The following is a 22,375-nucleotide window of genomic DNA, read 5'->3' as shown; positions in this document are numbered from 1 at the left end:
CGTCTAACACCACAACATTCTACTAGACATCTAACACCACAACATTCTACTAGACATCTAACACCACAAAATTCTACTAGACATCTAACACCACAACATTCTACTAGACATCTAACACCACAACATTCTACTAGACATCTAACACCACAACATTCTACTAGACATCTAACAACACTACATTCTGCTAGACGTCTAACACCACAACATTCTGCTAGACGTCTAACACCACAACATTCTACTAGACATCTAACACCACAACATTCTACTAGACATCTAACAACACTACATTCTACTAGACATCTAACACCACAACATTCTTCTAGACGTCTAACACCACAACATTCTACTAGACGTCTAACACCACAACATTCTACTAGACATCTAACAACATTACATTCTAGTAGACATCTAACAAACCTAGATTGTATTAGACATCTAACACCACAACATTCCATTAGACATCTGACAACATTACATTCTAGTAGACGTCTAACAACACTACATTCTATTAGACATCTAACACCACAACATTCTAGTAGACATCTGACACCACAACATTCTACTAGACATCTAACACCACAACATTCTACTAGACATCTAACAACATTACATTCTAGTAGACATCTAACAAACCTAGATTCTATTAGACATCTAACACCACAACATTCTAGTAGATGACTAATGCCTGGTCCTTGAAGAAACATTACATTTGGGTTTTATTTCTTTGCCTTTAATTAAGTGGTATTCTTTGCTTTAATTAGGTGGTAGTTTTGAACCTATTGTCATTTTTCAATGGCCAAAGGAATTCAAATGCAAGCTGAAAAGGCAACACACAGAACTACATAATGTAAAAAGTGTAGCCTGTATATTGGGACAAAGCCAAATGCCTACCCTGTCACAAGGCGCAATTGTTAAAAATGAAGCAGTAAAGTTAATAACACTATTTCCTCATCTGTTGCACAGTTCCACCTTCATGAGTACAGTCTGCTCATAGAATTATGATTTAAAATACTAGGATCTCTGAGTCAGCCATTAAACATCACAACAATAAAACAATGTTGTGTAGCGTTTACCTCAAAACAGATGTTAGCTAAAGCTGCTCCATTCATCCAACCACTCGACTTAATCTTACTTTCCAGCTTGCTTTATTTAAGTGGATGGCATCATTTCAATGTTTTGTGGGTGATGAGTGTGGAGGCGTTTTATATGCACATTTCATTTTGAAAATGACTTTTTAGTTGATACGATTTATAATTACAATGAGCTAAAGCAGCTACCTGACGCTGATGTGTGATAAACCCTATCTCTTAAATGGGTAATCTACCCCAGAAACACACATATAATATCCATCTATTCCTAATAGACATCTATTTCAAAGTGGCTATAATCCTATGTCCATTGCTTAAAAAACCTCCACCTCTTGCTTGTGACCAATTCAGTTGTTAAGATTTTGAATTGGTCCTATCATGAAATGCTTTAGTTTCCAGTTTCCAGTTAGTTTCAATTTTTGTGAAACATTGTGACTGGCTTGCGAGTATAGTGAGTAAAAGTATGTTTTATCAGTGTTTAAAATGAATATTTTCCACATGATTCAACCTCTAAGCGGTCCATCTGTGAAATCAGGAAAATGTGCAGCAATGTGTGGTAGCTACAGTGCCATCTAGAATCATTGCCAAAGCAAAAACAAAAATCTGGTTCATAACTTTTAACTTTGTCTGAGTTGTTAGGAACTCTTTTGTCATCCGTGAAGTCCTGTTTCACTTGTGGGAGATGACTCGTGTGCCAACTGTCCCTTTGTCATCTGTCCAGGGACGTTCAGAGAACAGGCAAATGAAATAAGACACAAGGTAGTTGAACTTAAAAATAAAAAATAATCCTCTCCATTGTCTGAGCAATCACTATGAGGTTTAACACTAAATCTGTGATCAACCTGCCTAGAGGAGGGCCCAAAGGCCTGATGGTTGTATGGTTTGAGAGGAAAAAAGAAAATTCTCCATGAATCACAGTTGGAGAATTGCAGCAGTTTGAATATTCAGGTGACCAAGTGCCAGAAATTAAACACATAAACGTCAGTACCTGGGGTTTGAGAAAGTTTGTTTATTTAAGACAAATACTTCTTGGCCACAAACTCCAGAGGTGGGTTTGATGTAAAAAGAGGAATGGTCATGTAATCATTCTAGAGGGTATATTTAGTTCTAATGATGAACACACATTTTGCTTTAAAATCAAGTACCTGCACTCCAGATCGCCTAATCAGCCAGTCGACGGTGTGGGCATGCATTCCTGTTTAGATAGAACGCATCCATCCGTCTTCCTGGTCATGGCAAAATTCAAATTTCTTTGAAGCTTAATAACCTTTCTTGCTTAAACTAGCGTGACGTGAAGCAGTTTCCTGCTTAGTTTTTTTTCCCATTAAATTGTTTGCTAACTATTATAATGTTGTGCCATGGATTAATGAAAAAATTGCATGAAAAACAGCGACATTGACTGAATCGCGATGGAGCGCCCTGACAGCGATGCGTCATTTTATGTCGCTCACAAAGAGACAAGAGTTGCCGAGACATGGACCAGTGAACACGACTCTTAGCATTGGTATGGTAAACGTGTCCTTTTTTCGGTTGTTTTAATCCCCACTGTGTCTTGCCGTTCTGTCGCTGATTACTAAAACGCTATACGTGGTTAGCCATTACTAATTAAAGGTGTCTAGGGATAACAACTAGCAGACAGACTGGAGGCATTGTCCCTGGTGGTAAATAATGTAATCACATTGCACACACTATCATCGCACTGCTTTAGAGCAGACTTTTATTCCTGCCTCGTTCAACGAAAGGAGGAGAGTAAGGGATGGACATATTTATATTTAATGAAGCCTTATTTTACCTGGTAGGTTGACAGAGAACACTTTCATTTACAGGAACCACATGGGGAATAGTAACAAGGAGAGGAGAATGGATGTATTAGCCAATTAGGCGGCCATGTTGTTATAGGGGCCAGACTGGAAATTTAGCCGAGACATCTGGGTCAATGCCCCTACTTTTATGATAAGTGCCATGAGGTCTTTAGTGACTGCAGGGAATCACGACCATTGTTTAACGTCCAATCAGGAATACATCGCCTTACACCGAGCATAGTCCCTAATCACTGCCCTGGGGTATTGAGACCTTAGACCCAAGGTAAGACAACCTCCTAATAGCCCCCTAACACCAGTTCCCATAGCCATGAGATGTTTTGATCAGGGGATGGTGAAGTGAGTGGTGGTGAATGGCCAGGAGGTGCATGCCAATTGGCTGTAGGACAGTTGTACTGGCAGACATTGTTGGCAGACAGAAGCTACAATGTAACTTTAGAAACTTGTCAGGGGATGCAGAACCCACCACCAACTCCACTTTCCGCAGCTATGCCCATTCCACCAACATCTGATCTCTCATCTTAGTAACGGCATGACCCAACCCTGCTTAACTTCTCAAGCAAGCCAGTAATGGTATTTTTAAGTTATTTAAACAACCAATCAGACTAAGTGGTAAATTCATCTGTGGTAAATGCTAGCCAGTTTGCCTTGCCTGCTGGTAGGGTTTCAATCTGTGATGTCACTTGTTTTGAAACCTTGAAGATGTAGTTTCTCTGTTTTGTAAGAGCCAGGATTTTGTGGGGACTTTTTATGTTAACAATGCTTTGTGGGTGACTGTTATTAAGTGGATTGAACCGCTGGTCTGATCCTGCATGGGGCAATTGGAAAGAATAGGAAGCAAGGCCATTTCATTGGTGCTGTGACCCGGATCATTCATTGGGCTCTGCCTAGCTGTATGGGTTGCTGCAGACAAGGTCAATAGGGGGTGAGTGTAAATTACTGCCTCAAAAGGGACTCTACAGGTGCAGGCTGCACATTTGTGTAATTTTGTGTTGAGATGACCACTGATTTGCGGTTACACAATAGTGAAACAAGGTTGTTACACTAGTGATGAAGTGATGATGAAGCATTAAGCATTGCCGTCTCTGCCGAGCTGCCCACTGAGGGTGGTTTGAGAAGTTGGAACCTGACATCACACCATTTAATTTATCTTCTCAACACAGTACAACTTTTCATTCAGAGTCCTGTCTGTATTTCTATGTATTTTAACTGAGTCCAAATGGGCCACTGATGATTTAGGACCACTCATACTGCTTGTACTGTCCGTCCCTAAGATCCTGGGTTTGTAACAATGTACTCCTTGTCTGCAAATCACAGTCTAATCATACTCACATGAGGCTGGATCATCTCCTCAAACAGGGACAAGGTTGGAAAGGACTTGGTCTGCTTAACATAATAGATTCTTTATGCAACTACTGCAGTGTACAGTGTGATAAGGTATCTGTAGTTTAGTCAGGGGATTTCCTAGCTCTGCTCGGTGCCTCCACAGCTGAATACTGGACCACCATAAATAGACATCTTTTCTCTGACCTCAAGTAATCCAGCACATTAGAGAGTTTTGACATACAGACACATACACACCACTTACTAGAGGGTGTAAACAAGGCCACAGTCTTCCAGACATTGGGTCTGTGGAGTGTGAGACGTTGCCACTGGCCTTGCGCGCGTGTGTGTGTGTGTGTGTGTGTGTGTGTGTGTGAGCGCCTGCGTGTGTTGTGCATCGATGGTCCACCCATCTGCTGTGCTTGGCAATGGGGTAAAACTGCATTGCCTGCCTGTCTATATACACAGTCATGTGAAAAAGTAAATATACCTCCTGGAAAGTTGTTTTGTTTCTTTTTCGACATATGGATATGTAGTCTTCACTTCAACATTATTGACAGGTCAAGGTAAACTACTTTAACAGTTGTCTCAAAGAAACAATGCATTTTCATTGTGTGGAGAATATAAGTACATCCCTACAATCAATAGTTGGTGTTTTGTCCCTTTGGTTGAAATAACTTAATATAGCCTTTTCTTGTAACTGTCTATCAGTCTCTTTCATCGACTGGAAGGAATTTCTGCCCACTCTACTTTACAGTACTACTTCCACTGTGTCATGTTTGAGGGCTTTCTTGCATGCATGGCTCACTTCAATTCCCCCTACAGCATTTTGATAGGATTTAGATTTGGGCTGTTACTTGGCCATTACATAGCCTTCCATTTCTTTTAGTTTAGAGACATTCTCTGGTAACTTTGCCTGTGTGTTTTGGGTCATTGTTCTATGTCGAGATCTATGTTCGGTTCAGCTTTTTGACTGGCGGCCTCACAATCTCCTAAAAATGATCTGGTTCAATATAAAATGTATGGTTGACTTAGTGATGTTGTACAGGCCCTGAGGTGGGAAAGCAGTCCCAAACCATAATGCCACCGCCTCAATGCTTTACAGTTGGTATGAGGTTCTTACCTTCAAAGAAAGTGTTCATTTTCACCAAACCTGTTGCCTGGCATTGCGGCCAAACAACTCAACCTTTTACTCATCTGTCATTGTTGATTCATCTGTCATTGTTCAAGTCGTTTTTGTCCTTACCCAGCTGTTGTCTGGCAAACACCAGTCGCGTCTTGACATATTTTTTCTGAGAGCAGAGGCTACATCCTTCCTGACCTCCCATGTTGGCCACGTTTTGCCGATTCTTTCTTACTGTTGACTGATGCACTTCAACATTAACTGTGGCTAGAGAGGCCTCTAGATCCCCCAAGTTACCCTGGGGTTATTAAAGACTCTATGAGTTGGGCTGAATTTGGTGGGACAGCTTGTCCTATGGTGATTGCCAGTGGTATGGAATTTTCTCCATTTGTTGATGATCCATCAGGCAGCCCAATAACTTACATCAAATTGCTTGGGAATGGCTTTGTAGCCTCTCCCAGACTCAAGGTCATATATATTCTTTCCTCTGATTGCCTCAGATAGGTCTTTTGATCTTGGCATGATGTCTGAGTACCTATCTCTGTGTGGTTGATTGTCTGAGTATCTATATCTGTGTATTTGAGTGACTGTCTGTCTCCTATATTAGTGTGCCGTGTGCTGACTTTGCCCCACTGATCTTTTTGATTCAAGTTCCTACCGTTCTTGATCTCAAGTCGCCATATGATCCATGTTTATATACACGTGCGTGTGAGCATGCTTATGCTCACACACACATAGATCAAGACATACATCCATGTACATGCACACTCACGCTCTCTCTCTCACACACACACACACACACACCCTAACCTATAACTGAGCAGCCCTTCGCCCAACCCTACCCCATTCGATAATGCCTGAACCTAAAAGCGATCCCAACACCCAACTCAAATCCCTTTTAAAATCCATCCATCCACATTCCAGAATGTATCTTTCCCAGTACACCGCAATACTTTAAATTTCCACAAGCAATATACCTCTCTGCCTTGCTGTGATGCTTTACTAAATATTTTAACCTTCACAGTCATACCGTCTCTTCAGATGTAGCCTTGAACATTAATGTTTTACCCAAGAGAATAACCACATTTTCCCTTGATTGACCATGATTCTTTAAATCACCAACCAGCATTGTCTGTATGTTCATGTCAATAGAGCCATCATGACCCAACAACAAATTCTGAACCTGATTCCAGAAGTATGCCACAACTGGACAGTGCCAGAACAGATGGTCCATTGATGCTATTTCATTGTGAAATAGTCTGGACAGTGCCAACTGTTCAATTCCCCTTATATTGAGCTTTTTTTTTGCAAGAATTGTTTATAGTAGTTTAAACTGGAAGGAACAAATTGAAGCATAAAAAGTTTTGTATATCATTTCATACACACCGTTGCCAGGGAAATGGAACATCAAAAATGTGTTACTATCCTGAATTCCCCTTGGGGTAGCAGTCAAACCTTTTGCCCTTAAATGGAAAAGATACATATTACAGTTTATACTGGTCAGTTTAGGCCGAGCATGGTTTTTATATAGGAGGTTGACCGGGTTATTCAGTCCTGTTCTGTGGTTTTAATTGTTGCTTCTATTCTTGTATCAGGGCTGCAAATATTTACTTTTGACAATCTATTTACCTCAATGAGTTGCTTGTAAGCAATAATTTTACAGTTTGTACTAGCTGTGTCTTTAACAAACCTTTTAACCTTTAATATCTTTCTTGCACCTCTATTTTGCTTTCTTCTAAAATTGGTATACCTTCTGTTAATATATTATTATTTGGCCACATGATTTGCAGTAATATCTGATCTATACATTGTATTTTGCTTTACAGTACGTGTATCTGTCTGTGTTTCCAAGCCTGGGCTATCTGTGAGGCAACAAACAGGCCCAGCCCACCTGAAGATCTGTATTTTCCAGCAGTCTATTTCCTGAGTCTGATGGGTACAAAATCCACTTGACACTCAAATCTTGTTGGATTGATTGTTTTTGTTTTACTCTGATGCCCCTCTCCCATTTTTCCCTGTACCGTTTGCTTTTTTCCTGTAAACATAACGACCGCGGAAACATTTATAATGACCTGTCAGACGCTCCTGGTAATGGCTGAAATGGCCTGGATGGATACAAAGTTTCTTTTTTATTGCATCTGTATAAATGTGACTGCTCCGTTGGGGATTTAACACGCCGTCTCTCCGCTTATATCACAAGAAAGATTTTATTTTTATGGCTGTTGGACTGTTGTGTCATTTGATACAGTTGAAATGTTTACAGATTATACTCGCTGCAATTAAAGCAACTTTGGAAACTGATATACGGTGAAGGACGGTCATTGACATAGTCAGATTCCGAGCTCTGTGGGACTGGAAGTCAGAGGGGGAGGGGGAGGCGGAGGGGGAGGGGGAGGCGGAGGCGAACTGGCTTCCGAATGCAAGGTATCTGTGACACTCATCCATCCTTTCCAAGTGTGCTCCCTCACAACCAAAATCGACCGGCTTCGCCCATGTGAAGGGGCACAACATGGGCAGGCTACGCCCATGTGAAGGGGCACAACATGGGCAAGCTACGCCCACCTACCTGGGTACAACGTCTGATGAAAACGAAAAGGGACTTCTCTCTGTCACCTTTGCTTTAGAGAATCATGACTAAACTATTTAATTCCTGACTCTGTCGGGGAACTTGCACTAGCCAGCCTCCCTATGTGCAGTGCTCATGACGTACCAGGAGCGATGCAGTGGATCATATCGCGGTGGTGTGCTTCGGTCAATCATCTTCACCTCCTCCATCACGGTCTGGTTTAAATGTTTGTCCTAAGGGGTAAACCGGAACGCTTTGTACAGTCCACAGAAAGGGTAATTGACCAGCCCTAGGAGACGTAACGGGAAGGATCATACAAGACATCACCTGTTCTGTTCTGAAAATGTATATATGCTAATTTGGAACATGTTAGTCTTGACTTGATACTGTATGAAACACACCTGACAGAATAACAAAATGTATGCTTGAGTGCATTCGTAAATAAACACTAAATAAACGTGATATCGCATTTCCCACCAAAATACCTCCGCACTGTTAACCACTGGTGTGTGCCTGTAAAACCTTTTCTAAAACCCGTCAATATCCGAAGGGTTAAAAACATATACAATGTGAATGTTTTATTATTTTCTTGACCTTCAAACAATTTGGATGGCCGTCGCTAATTTACGACGAGCGGTTAGCCAAGGCAGCGGCGTGACCCCAAACAGCCGCTGAGACCCGACCAGCTAATGCTGTCGGCTAGCGGTCCCAGCCCCCCCGGGCCGACGAGGACGCTGAGTCATCCTGTCATGAGCAGAGCGCTAAAAGCCTTCAGCCACCCCCCTTGTGACATGTTCCCAGCGCAAGTCAACTTCTGTGACCTACCACGCCACTGAATCACGGAGACTCTTTGGTCTGGTCCAGACACCAGGTTGTCCCCTCTAGTTTCGTGGCTGCTTCGGGGTGCCAGCCACTGTCCTGTTCTGCCGAAGAATGTGGTTAGAGGAAAATAAAGAATGATGGAGTAAAAGGGAGAGGGAATAGCGGAGGACTAAAATGATAGATGAAGCTCTGAATTGAGTCGGCCCCAGTGCCATTGCAAACAGTTCCACGACCACTGAACACCGAGAAGGAGATAAATGACCTGGCAATGAGTGAAAATGAGGATTTTATCGCCCATTTCCTTTCACACCGTCGACACCCTGCCACCCCTGAATCGCTCAAATGGGCGCGTTTTCCTTGCTGGGAGTTAACCAAATGTGTCTCCCTCCCGCCCATAGAGTTCGGGTATTTTACTGGCCCAGGGGCATGGTTCGAGAAATCCGTGCCTCGCTCCACATCTACTGGAAAGGCCTGCAGGCTCAAGGTCTATGCCTTTTTATTGTGTAGATTTTTTTTTTTAGCAATTTACCTACCTGGGACGTGTGTGTTTCTGCGTGTCAGTGTGTATGTCTGGTGTGGGTGTGTATGTTCTCCGGGGTTTATGTGTACATATGGGGTCCCCACAAATACGAGAAAAAACTCACAAAACAGTTACCGCAGGCAATTACAGAAATACTGTTTCCAGTTTAGTCCAGGCTCAAATGAAGGCGTTGTTAACAAAACTCTGATGTTCTCATTCCAACTGCGACTCTGTCTGCTGGTTAGGTTGGGTGTCCATTCTGAGCGTTTTATAGCCATCCGCTGTCCACCACACCCGAGAAAACCGCAAGCCTACATGTCTGTAATAGCACTCACCATTGTCCCTGGTGGCTAGTTTTCACACCATATATCAACATTTATGAGACACGACAAATGTCTAAAATCAAAGTCAGTCTGGGGTGAATCATCTTCTGTGTTTGTGTATTTTTGTGTTTGTGTGTGTGTGTGTGTGTTTATAAGGACTCATCCGCAGATATAATTACAATGCCCCAGGGTTAAGGTGAGCTATCAAGCTCTCCATTCCTTTCTCACACTCCCCTATCCTGCCCCATCCCATACAGTAAGCCGATCCGACGCTCCCATCTCGGGAAGTCATTAAAGGATTAACTCATTCCCACAGTCCGGAGCGTTGGATGTCCATGGATGAGCACCAGGTAAGTAGGCTTCTCCATGCTTTCCTTCCCCACACACAGCTCACCCTGGCTGGGGTAATCAGGGCGTGACGCACCCATTTCTAGCCTGGAGCTCCACCACAGGGGAAATCACACTCGCTTCTCCTAACTTCATCCCAAATGAATCCTTCAAACTCACAACAGTGCCAAACATGTAACCAGTCTATTCTCTGGGTTCAGTTTGGAAGAGAATTGTATAAGAGGTCACTATTTACCCTGCGCCAAAACCTAACCTCAACTTAAGACGAAAAATCAAATAGCTGTTTTCATCAACTTTCACAATACCCAATTTTTACTTTGTAGTTGTGGAATCTAGTGCAGGCAAGAGCTTATAGAGTGAAGCCATGTCCTCAGGGGGAACTGAATGTGATGGGACTGAAACATCATCACTTCCCGTTTCTAAAGTGCCCTGCAGTCTTTAGCAATAACACCTGACAGAACTATTACTTATCCAGAGAGCGGTGTGGCGCAGAACGTTTTTAGCATGAAGAGCACCGAGAGGACATACAAAGAGGCCGTTCTCAGAACATCCCTACCACCCGCATTGCATCCAGTAGGATGCAGTGTTCTGGGAATTCAGTGAAGGCCCATGTAGCGCTGACATGACATCCACTCTCGCTTCACAGAGGCATGCATGCTCTGATGAACATAAAATGTTCCAAAAGGGTTCTTTGGCTGTCGTTCTTGGGGAACCATTAGGATTTATTTTTTGTTTTGGGGCGAGGTTCCAGGTATAACCCTTTTTGGTTCTACCTGTCATCTCTAAAAGGCTATTTGCTATATATCTGTAACCATCATTATTTTAGGGTTCCTTTTGTGTGCAAGCCTAAATGAAGTGTTAGTATTGATAATGGGAAAACACAGTACAAACTACCGCTATTCAGGATCATCCGGTGTTTGACAAGAGCTGCTTAGGGGACATGTGATTCGCCAACCTTTCCTGTCTTTCAAACGTATCCATTTCAGATGTCTCGAATGCAGCCACGTGCCTGTATCTTCACAGTCACAACCCTCCTACTTCTACAGTTACACGGTTGTATTTTCCCACACATTCACATGTTGTGAGCAGCCTCAGTTAGGCGATTACTGAACGTAACAAGATTAAAATGACGTGCATTGCCTCACGGCCTTCGTGGTTAAAGTTAGCGACGTCTATTTTGGGGTCAGCTTCTCCCTGCAGCTTCTATTTTTACCCACAATACTGTTGGCCTTTGTTTATTCAAATGTCGCCCGTCTTGCGGAATGTGGTCTTGAGGCTGATCATAATTGAAGACTGGTGTTTTTCCTTTTCTCTCGTTCAATTCTCTCTCACTCTCAGTTTTACCTCTCAGTCTTCCCTCTCTCACGCTCACTCTCTATATAGCGCTCTCTATCCTTCATCCCTCTCTCCCCCTCCTCTGCTGGCTTTCAGTGGATACTGGACCATACCTGCCATAACGACGTCTTTTTTGCGGTGTTGTGGCCCCTTTCAACTGCAAATGTTCTTGAGTGACAGCTCGAAAGTGGAGGAAATGGCACTAAGATTGTATTTCATGAGAGTAACTAGGTTTTCTATCCAGGTACATGTCGGATGGAAAATCATGTTAGGACCGATAGAAAACGGCACATTTGTTGGTAAACATTCCAAGTGTCAAGGTGTGTCTTTTTGTTGTGTTCTGTAAAATGCGTTAGGTGAAATATTTTGGGATTGCCTCTTGGAATGTGCAAGTGTTGAGATAATAACCGTGAAATGGAAGTAAAGTTGGAGTCACATAATATCTTCCAGGGCCCTCACACGACAATTCAGAATATCAAGGGGTTTAAAAGGGCCCAGAGGAAATAACTAAGTATTAACCAATCACAGGCTGGCATTGTTGTCATTAAACCACAGAAGTACACATTGATGAGCTTCCAATGTTAAATTGACATTCTTATTTTGGTGAAATAATGATTGATACCAAAAAAAAAACCCAAGAGATTTAATTCACCATAATAGCATTGTGTAGACTTTACTTCCATCACTGTATCTGTGAGCTGTCGAGACCAGACGTTATGAGCCAAGGCTGGAGTGGGAATCATGGCTATTGAGCAAAATGTAACTTTTTCCTGTCACCAGGGACTGCTTTCCCTAAGTCAGTTTGGTGGAAACACACTAATGCTGAGGAAATGCTCATGTTGTAATATTAGCAGATTTGAGATTGCTCGCGTAGAAATCTGTCAATTATTTTATGACAGATTTTGATTCAACCAGCTCCAAACGTTTTCCCTAGTTTGCTGCAGTGGTAATTAAGGTAGTATGTTTTTGTTTGTGTGTGTGTGTGTGTGTGTGTGTGCGTGCGTGCTGGTCAATGAGTGTGTCACTCTCAAATCCCTTCCTCCACTGTCTTTTCTCTCGCTCTCTTTTCTTCCTTCCCTTTCTCTGTCTCCTTCCATCTCTCTCCCATTCTTTCTCACTCACTTTCTCTTCCGTCCTCTCGGTCTCCTCTCTCCCTTCATCCACCTTTACTTTATTTTTTTTTTTAGAAAGAATTGAACTGAGACTGCGGTCTCTTTTGCAGCTGAGCCTTGTGTTACAGCAATAAAAACACATACGAAATGGAAATAAAACAGACATTGAGAAAACAATCACAACTCACAATAAAAAGCTAATTTATAAGCACTTTGAAATGTCTTATAGGCACTAAAATATTTAACTTAAGATCACTGTGAATGGCATCCCTTGAGGGCAGGGCAAAATATACAAAAAGCAGTTATTCCCAGCTCTGAACAGGCCTGCAGTATCTCCAGCACTGTTCAGTTTTGAGAGCTCATTGGGTATCTCCTGTTCTTCCAACTAATTTTATTAGTTAGATATTCAGGAGGTTTTTGCATGACTGCCTTTTATAAAATCTTCAACCAGTGTCTGGCCCTTCTAGATGTAAATGACTCTCAGCCAACTGAACCATATAACATACAACAATGGGTGTCAAATTTTGCACCAGTGATAAAACACGAGGCCGAATGACAGACTACATTCAGAGATTTGAGTACAGAAGCTGAGGCATGCATAGAATATCACCATAATCTAGTAGCAACATGAAAGTTGCTTGCACAATATATTTTATATCCTAACGTGATAGACATGATTTATTCGCATAAAAGAAACCAATTTTAATCTTTAGATTCCCCAACTCACTAACACGTCTTTTAAAATAAAGATTTCCATCTAACCAAATACCCGGGATATTTGTAAAGAAGCAACATTACAATTGTAATTTTAGGGTCATTCTAAGCTAGGTTCTGTGACCTAGACAATAGCATATACTTAGTTTTATGTGTATTTAATACCAACCTCCGTTCTCTTAGTGACTTTTGAAACAGTTGTAAAATTAGACAGCAGGTGTACAACAGCTTGTTAAACAGAGGGAGCCACAGTGTATAGTACCGTGTCATCAGCATGAACATGAAATGCACAATTTCTTAAAGAGTTACAGACTTCATTAATATATATAGTAAACGATATAGGACTACAAACTGAACCCAGTGGAGCTCCTCTGTGGACTACAAGAAATGTAGATTTAATTCCATCAGCTGCAACAGCCTGTGTTCTGTCATTAAGGTAATTTGGAAACCAGAGGCAAGTGTCCTTGGCCAGGCCAAATGAAAACGTATTTTTCAATAAGACTGAGTGATCTACTATATCGAACACCTTCGACAGGTCAACAACCAGAGCAACACAGCTTAATATCACATCTAAGGCTTTGACGATATATTTTACAACTGCCGTAGTTGCTGTAAAATTAGGCTACTGTGGCCAGTCTATCACCAGATTGAATTCTTTTCAAAATGCAATTTTCTGATGAAAAAGAATGTTACTGTTAATTTATTTAATGCCTCCAGCTTTTTAGCAAGGGATGACAAGATTGAGATATGATAGTAATCAAGGATGCTAGTGTCCCCATCCTTATGCAGTGGGAGCACATGAGCGGTTTTCTAGACTTTAGGGATAACGTCCAAAATGTATGTTGTACTCATTAGAGCCTCATAGGTAATTGGAGCAGCACTAACCAATAAGCCTGGATCCAGCATATCAGCCCCTTTGGTTTTCTTAGTGTCTATAACTAGCAATGAATCAAGGACCATTTTTTCATTGAACTAACTTAGCAAAAACCCTTGATTGTTAAAATTTGAGTTTTCCTGCAAAATTATTCAATTTTCATGTATTCCTCTATCATATATTCCTCTGTCATTTGGGGTTTCTTTTCCAAAATATTGTTTTTTTTCACCTGCTGCAATAAATCGGCAATTAAAGACATCAGCAATTGCATTTTGATCAGTAACAGGCAGAATGTCCAACACAATCTGTTGTGGCAGTGTGTTGGAGGCCCTGTTCTTCAGGATTTTGAAGGACATACCATCACAGGTATATATCACATCACAGACATATTTACTTAGTAGTCCGCTTTTGCTTTGATAATACGTTTGATACATAGGTTTCTCAATGTCTTAAAAGTCAGCTGGTTTGAGCTAGAAGTTGTTTTTCTGGCATTTTCCTGTACCACATTTGCACTTTCACTCTCTCTTTCCCTCTGTCTCTCCTCACTTCTTCTCTATTTCCTTCCTTCAGTTTCTTTGTCTCTCTCCCTCCTTCTCTCTTCATCCTTCCCTCTCCCCTGTTCCTCCTTTTCTCACTTCCTCCTTCAGACTCCCTGCCTTCTCTCTTGTCCATGTGCCTTCCTTCACATTTTGACAAGGCCCCACATCCAGCCCAGCTCAGCACATGATGAATAATGTATGCTGTAGCATGATGTTTTGTGGAGCTAGTCTGTCAGGGCCTGTTTAGTGCTGCTCTCCATAAGGAATGGACTTCAGAGCCAGACGGCTATGTGCTAATATCTTACTTGGGTTTCTGGTCTTCCCACTCTGAGGAAAACATCAGCCCAGCCGTCACAATCCCTTAAAGGTGCATTTCCCCCTTGGGAGCCTTTAGGTGGTTTGTTATTGTGTTTGAGAGATTTCTAGGTCAGTGAGATTTTTTTCACACATAATTGGTCAGAAGGGGCAGCAGGGGTATGGGATTTGGGTGCTAAACAACACACTATGTTGTATCAGAAAATGTATTGACGAGAAATGAAAAACGTATGTGGTCTTAACTTTAACTAGTTAATTAATATTGAGGAGAGACCACTGAATTTTTAGCTAGATTACGGTCACATTGCTAGCTATTCCGTACTACTCGCTAACAACAACATTGATGACAAAGTTGCTTTCTACAAAATATTACCTTGGTTTAGTAATGCAACTGTATTTCCAACGTCCTTCAGTGTAATTTAGACAAAACTAATTAGCCGCTAGTTTAACTTCTGTTCATCTATGTTACTGCTGCAAATATGGAATGTGTGTGACCATGGCAACGCAGCGACCAAGTGAAGGAGGTGAGCGCTCGAAGCAACAATCCTCTTAACAGAATGACCACTGTCACCCATAAAGAATTAATAACATCGCCCCAAAACAGCCAGGGCCCTTGTGAAGCAAGGGAAACAACTACTTCAGGGTCAATGAGCGAGTGACGTAACCAATTGAAATGCTAGCTATTTCACACTTGTCACATAGTCATAACCCATACTCTGCACTTTCTATGAATCTTTTGTCTCTGCCTCTTCTTTTCCTCTTAAATCAAAGGTCCTGGAGCTGATAAAGCAAGTAACGTCTGTACATTGACATCCGTATCTCCTTAAGAGCTTTTAATTGTCTTGTCCAGATGGTTAACATTTCATGTGTGACCTAGTACAAGTGTGTCTCGTTTGAGACTTTTAAAACAGGGCTATGAAAGATAGCTGGAAACTGACCACATGAATCATAGTATTTACATGCATGTAATATTTGATTAATGTAATCTGATTCATGATCCAAGAGTGCAAATGTTCAGATGAGCTTGGTGTAATAGCAGTGCTTTGTTTCATTGATCTGTTTTGGTCTGTATTTGGTCTGTACGTTTTTTTTGTTAAAACGTAGTTTAGTGACCTTTATACCAGCCTCCTAGATCTGTCTTAGTAGCCTGGTTATCAGCCTTTTTAACATTTCACCACTTGCCTTTTACATGACATGGGATACAGGGAGTGAAATGTAAACTACCCAGGCTAATACCCAGGCTATTAAAACAGGTCAAGGATAGAGCTAAATCCAGACAATGTTGATTTTATAGCATAAGAATGTGGACACTAGCCACAAAATGTAAGTCAGTTTAGATGACATAACTACAGTGGATAAACGTCTATATTTTGACATATTGTAATGAGACCCTATTGTAGTCTGTTTTCTCCCTCGTTGAATTGTGTTTCGAGGGACTGTGAGGAAAGCAATTCTCTGCAGCTAGTTTGAAGCTGAAGCTAGAGAACATGTTAAATTGTGTGAGGTAGACTGGGGAGCGAGGAAGCTTGTTATTTTTGTATTCTCTTTCTTTTTAGCCCCCCCCCAACACCCCCCAGAGACACAGTGAATTTACTGCGAGAGCGTGGTACGCTATCTCAAAGGACACACGCAGAGTCAAATGATTCGCATTTCCCTCTGAACTATTTCTAGTTTCATTAGGAAAAAAATGGAAAACTCTGTATAGCTTAAGGCTTGGCAGAGATAGGTGTTGACTGCTGCTGCTGTTGTTGTTGTCTTACTGTAAGGCGGTGTTCAAGGATTTCTGTGTCTGTTAACCTCAGATGAATTACGTGAACTGTGAACTGTTGGTAGTGCCCCGTTAGACTGAGGAATGGGGGGTGCCTTCTCGGCATATTTAGCCTGTGTTTAAACATTAATGCGGTTGAACGCGCGCGCACACACACATACACTGACTGCAGCATGACTTCACATCCCTAATTTCTTTATTTATTTTTAATATTTGGTCATTTAGCAGACACTCTTATCCAAAGTGACTTACAGGAGCAATTAGGGTTAAAATGTCCTTCTCTGGGATGGAAACACATAACTGTCACCTTCCAGACTCTGGGATTTGATCTAGCTCTGGGATTTGATCTAGCTCTGGGATTTGATCTAGCTCTGGGATTTGTTTGAGATTTACTGCACACTGATGTCGTTCCTTTGTCATTTAGTGATTCCAAAGGCACTTTAGCCAAACTTACTGTCAAGCAACTAAATTCTTAAATTCAGTGCATTTACACAGAATGGCCAGTATATTAGTTACACTGTGCCATTCATGAAAATCTAATCACCCCTAAAGGCAGAGAGTCACATGGCCGTGGCTCGCTATATAAAACGGGCAGATAGGCATTAAAGGGAAAATCCACCACTAGACACTATTTTGAGTGTTTTCGGGTCTCCCTAGATAATGGTGAGCAGTTGTGTTTCAGACATAACTGTGCACCACAGTAGTATTTCTGATGTCATCGGTTGATCTAAGAATGAGCGGTGTTCTGTAACAACTATTGAGGCCTTTGGGTTTTGCAGATTGCTGGGTCCCACTTGTAGTGGGTAGATGTGCTTGTCCTTGTTCAATAGCACCTCCCTTCACACGCATCGGTGTCTGGCATTTCCCGAATGTGGCATGACAAACAAAACAGTCCAGTAAGTGGGTAAAAAAGGATAATTGACGAGCAAGTTTGGAGAGAATGTCAATAATTGTGCAAGCTAAAAGACAGGACACAATTAGGCATATAACGGTGCGCCACAGAAATGATGTGCATGACTGCATTTCAGAACACACAAATGAATAGTCATTTTCAATAACATGATTTATTGCTTCAGACAGATATAGCGGGTTCCACTCCTATCAGCTGAAAATAACTAGAAACCTGAGTGACCCTTGTCTGGAACCCTGATTTAGTTTACTTGAGTAGCGTCCTTAGATATCAAACCAGTAGAACGTATTTGGGGTGAGCTGGATTGGGCTGTTTTGCAGCTACTGAAATGATGCTTGTGGGACATCCGCTTAACTCAGTACTAGTAAGGACACCTTACTCAGTGAAGTAATATAGTTAGTGCTAGATGCTTAAGTAATTTGTGGCACCATTTAATAGGTTTTCTGAAGGTAGGTGCGAACTCTGCTGTCCTAGCTTAAAAAGAAACAGGCTCCTGTAACAGTCGTTCCATTTCTGTGTTATGTGTGTTTACGTGCTAGTTTACCTGTTTCTATGTTTCAGGGTTTATTTGTCAAATGCACCAAACAACACAGCGTCATCCTGCACAGTGAAATTCTTATGGAAAATAACCAGGTTATTGTGAGTTTTTCATTTTTCCCCCTCAAAGATTTCAGTTTGTTTTTCCAATTGAATTGTTCACATTATAGGTCACATTAAAAGTGGAAAAGGTTCTGACATGATTTATCTGTCTCATTCTTTTACATCACAAGAACCTGGCATTTTAACAGGGGTGTGTAGACTTTATAGCCACTGTACATGACAGCACACTAGCAGCAATTTAAAGAAAAGACTACTGTAAACTAGTAGAAATCTTGGTAGTATTACTGAACATTTAGGTATGGCAGTAATATACATAACAGTGTGACCTAGCAGCAGTTGATAGCACACTACAACTGTCTAGTGAGAATTTAAGGAGAAGAAATCATACACATCATAAATATAGCAAGAAGAGGAAGCAATATTATACATAACACTGTATATAGCAGCAGTTTAAAAAGAGTACTCTAAAGTTTAGTCTGTTCAGTTTAGTCTTGTCATTATCACTTTCACCTGTGTTTTGTTTGCCCCCTCGTTGTGTCTCTGTTTAAGTTCCTCCTGCCCGAGTGTGTTTTGTTGGTCATTGTTTTCATGTCGACGGCTGTGTTTTTCGTGAGTCCTTCTTTTAAATGACCTGTGCTATTGAAAACCTCTGCGCCTGTGTCCTGCCTCTGTGCCGCATGGTGACAGCTCCACCGTGGGGGGGGGTGCCTTCTCGGAGGACTGAGACAGACAGGAGACCAGAGTTGGCGGAAGGGAGAGCTTGGGTAGTCATACAGGGTTTCAGCATTTCCGAAAAGGCATGAAGAGCGAGTTTCGCGTTGCTGTTAAGTTGGTAAGAAACCATGGTTTTGTAGAGAATGCGAGTGGAGTGATCGGGTTGAGAGGGTTGACATTGGAGAGCCTGAGAAGCGCTGCTACCTGCGTGAGGCAAATGTTACAGAGCATGAACCTGCAGGAGCGAGTCACAGCCTTGATGTTTGCGAAGGACGACAGGATGTTGTCTAGGCTCAAGGTTTCCTGCACTGTGGGAGGGAGACACCATGGAATTGTCAGCCGTGATGGCAGTTTCTCGGAGCAGACAGGCTTTCGCCTGGAGGAGTTGATCATATTTTTTTTTTACCACAACCATGGCTTTTCCTGTCAACTGTTACTGTGGCAACCAACAGTATTTTAAGGTTGAACAGTATGTACAACATATCATATAAAATACTGTCAATTCAATCTGAAAGTATGGACATGTGTTTTGAAATTATAATTATCGTTGAAAGGTGGTTGGAGGGGGACGTTGAAAGGTGGTTGGAGGGTGACGTTGAAAGGTGGTTGGAGGGTGACGTTGAAAGGTGGTTGGAGGGTGACGTTGAAAGGTGGTGGAGGGGGACGTTGAAAGGTGGTTGTAGGGTGACGTTGAAAGGTGGTTGGAGGGTGACGTTGAAAGGTGGTGGAGGGGGACGTTGAAAGGTGGTGGAGGGGGATGTTGAAAGGTGGTGGAGGGGGACGTTGAAAGGTGGTGGAGGGGGAAGTTGAAAGTTGGTTGGAGGGTGACGTTGAAAGTTGGTTGGAGGGTGACGTTGAAAGTTGGTTGGAGGGTGACGTTGAAAGTTGGTTGGAGGGTGACGTTGAAAGGTGGTGGAGGGGGACATTGAAAGGTGGTTGGAGGGTGACGTTGAAAGGTGGTGGAGGGTGACGTTGAAAGGTGGTTGGAGGGTGACGTTGAAAGGTGGTTGGAGGGTGACGTTGAAAGGTGGTTGGAGGGTGACGTTGAAAGGTGGTGGACCTTTGACTACGCTTAGGGGTGAACTCTAAACCCAGGGAATGTGTATATAGAACCAACAGCTTAACACACACTTGAAAGGTCACACAATCTGCAAACACGACACTATTTAGGAGACGTTCATCTACTGCGTCTCCGTTGCGTGTCACTTGGGCCAACCAGCAAAAACATAGCCCCGCCTACTTTGCCAAGATTAGACCCAGTCCATCAAAGGGATCTTAACAGACTGCTTAACTTATCTCCTTAGTGACGGCAGGTTGTGTAAGCCAGACTCTCACCCTACGTAATAGGTTCAGGGGCAGTGGATCCCAGTGAAGAGCAGGGAGCCTGCCAGGCAGAAGCAGCAAGGATGGTTCATAGGTCCAATGCCTTACTGTTCACCTTTGAACCCCTAAAGTTAAGCACAGGACCAACTGAACAGAGGCTCCAGTAATTAAATCATTCATTAAAGGTATCCTAGGTGTTGATATTAACAACGGGTTCACTCAGAGAGATGAGGAGTGGAGGTTTGTGTAATGCTATGTAGGTCAACCAGGTTAACATAAAAACTGGAAATCAGCCCCCTTAATGCTCAAACAAACAACGGGGGGGGGGGGGGGGGGGGTCCTGTGATATGGTGATCAGAGCCAGATGCTTTGATGGCAGGTAGCCCTACTGGGAGACAGGCTTTCCAACGGCAGGGCTTGGCTGGAGGAACAGAGGCGGAGGAGGTTTTTATGTAACACAGAATGTATGAGAGCTTGGACAAGTTGGTCGTAAATACATCCGGTAGCACTCTATATTAACCACTAACAAAAAAAAAATGTTACTTCATTTGAAATGTGTTAACCCATTTATATATTATTAATTAAAGATGCATCCTGTGATATGTGTCAATACCATCAAAATCACAGAAATTTGGAATTTCGTAATTGAGGTCATTGAGGATAGTCCTTCTATGTATTATTCACATATAGATTATATCACTCATCCCTCCTAAATCGGGAGGTTTGCATTTTTTGCAAGTCCTGGAATGCACAGAAGGTTTTTGTTTTAAATGTGTTTTCTCTATATATTTTTATATCTGGACAGGATTCCATGTGTGTTTATTTTTTTGTTGTTGTAGAAAATACAAATTAAAACCAAAGTGCAATAGTGCCAATAGTGGTCTTGAGTTTTGGGCCATTAAAGAAAGGTATCCTGGGTTTAATCATCAGCTGATTAGAACCAGGAAAGACAGTAAACCCTAATTGCTCCCAGGTCTTTACAGTAAATAAGATGTTCTTAGTACATCAACCTGGTAAAATTATCTGTGCTGCTAAGCATATTCATAAAAGAAAAAATAAAGACTTTTCTTGAAGGGCAGATGCATTCCCAGAAACACAAATCTTTCATCTCTGGTTATTTTTGGTTAAAATATGTATGCCTTCTACAATATGTTAAATTGGATGTATTCATCTAGCGCATTTACATTTTCAAATACATGTATTTTTTTCTCTAAATGCATATCACCAATGAAACGTAAGACGCATTAATCAATGTCTATGTTTATTTTTATTTTCTCGTTGTTTTCCACAGAAAATTAGCGCCCGGATGTCTCTGAAAATTCTCTTGGATTCTTGACCTGGAATCTACTGTTGGTAACAGGGATTCAGCTCACCTGGCCCTGAAGCAGCTGTGAGACCGCTCATACTCCTCTGTCAAGCATAGAGACTGAGCCAGTGAAACTATGTCAGCTGTTCCCTACTACCAGAGGCTATGTAAAAGAGTTGGTCCAATGTAGTTTCTGGTCTAAGGAATTCACACTGTACAAAGTATTATTCTGATACACTGGAATACTGAAATATTATGAATATGTCCAGTGATTCATGCAATTTGTCGACTCCACGAGAACATAGATCGGACTGAGATAGACACTGTGCTGAATGCAAATCAAGAACATATCTGTTATTTTGTGACCAAGGTTTTATTTTATTTAATAAATGTATTTCCTAATGAGGCTACACATTAACAGTAATACTTCAATAACTTCATACTGCATATGCATACATACATACATACGCACATTTCTACATACATATGCATCTACATGTCTACAAATATACACATAAAGACAGTACATAAACCCACAAATATAAATAATATACCAATATTTCTTCAGGAAATTATGTACCTTCCCAAGCACTCACATACAGCTCTGGAAAAAATTAAGAGACCACTGCACCTTTTTCTTTCCTTTCCAAAAAGATCAAAAAGGAACGTTTTGAGTGAGGAACAGAAGCGTTCAATTTGCAGTGGTCTCTTAATTTTAACCTTCTGTTCCTCACTCAGAACCTTCTTTTTTGACTTTTTTGGAAAGGAAAGAAAAAGGTGCAGTGGTCTCTTAATCTTTTCTGGAGCTGTATTTCCACGTATAGGTAAATATACATACACACCTATACATACACATGTACACACACAGATAGCTAACATGTATGTTAAAGAAAAATAGTTATAGACCTGTCTGTTATTTTGCTTCTCTTCTC

At 41.6% G+C, this 22,375-nt stretch overlaps 1 protein-coding gene across 3 annotated transcripts in view; it reads left to right on the top strand.

Moving 5' to 3' along the window:
• chchd6b (coiled-coil-helix-coiled-coil-helix domain containing 6b) overlaps positions 1–22,053 on the top strand; it is a 91,334-nt gene extending 69,281 nt beyond the window's left edge. For all 3 annotated transcript variants that reach the window (XM_029113766.2, XM_029113767.2, XM_029113764.2), the window contains exon 9: positions 21,429–22,053. In XM_029113766.2, the coding sequence (XP_028969599.2) occupies positions 21,429–21,453 (25 nt within the window). In that variant the 3' untranslated portion in view covers positions 21,454–22,053. The remainder of the gene's footprint in view (positions 1–21,428) is intronic.
• Positions 22,054–22,375: the final 322 nt, after the last annotated feature.

Source organism: Esox lucius, chromosome 17 (genome assembly GCF_011004845.1).
Source record: "Esox lucius isolate fEsoLuc1 chromosome 17, fEsoLuc1.pri, whole genome shotgun sequence".
Classification (NCBI taxonomy): domain Eukaryota; kingdom Metazoa; phylum Chordata; class Actinopteri; order Esociformes; family Esocidae; genus Esox; species Esox lucius.
Note: the sequence above shows the minus strand (reverse complement) of the source record. Positions and strands in the feature narration are given on the sequence as shown.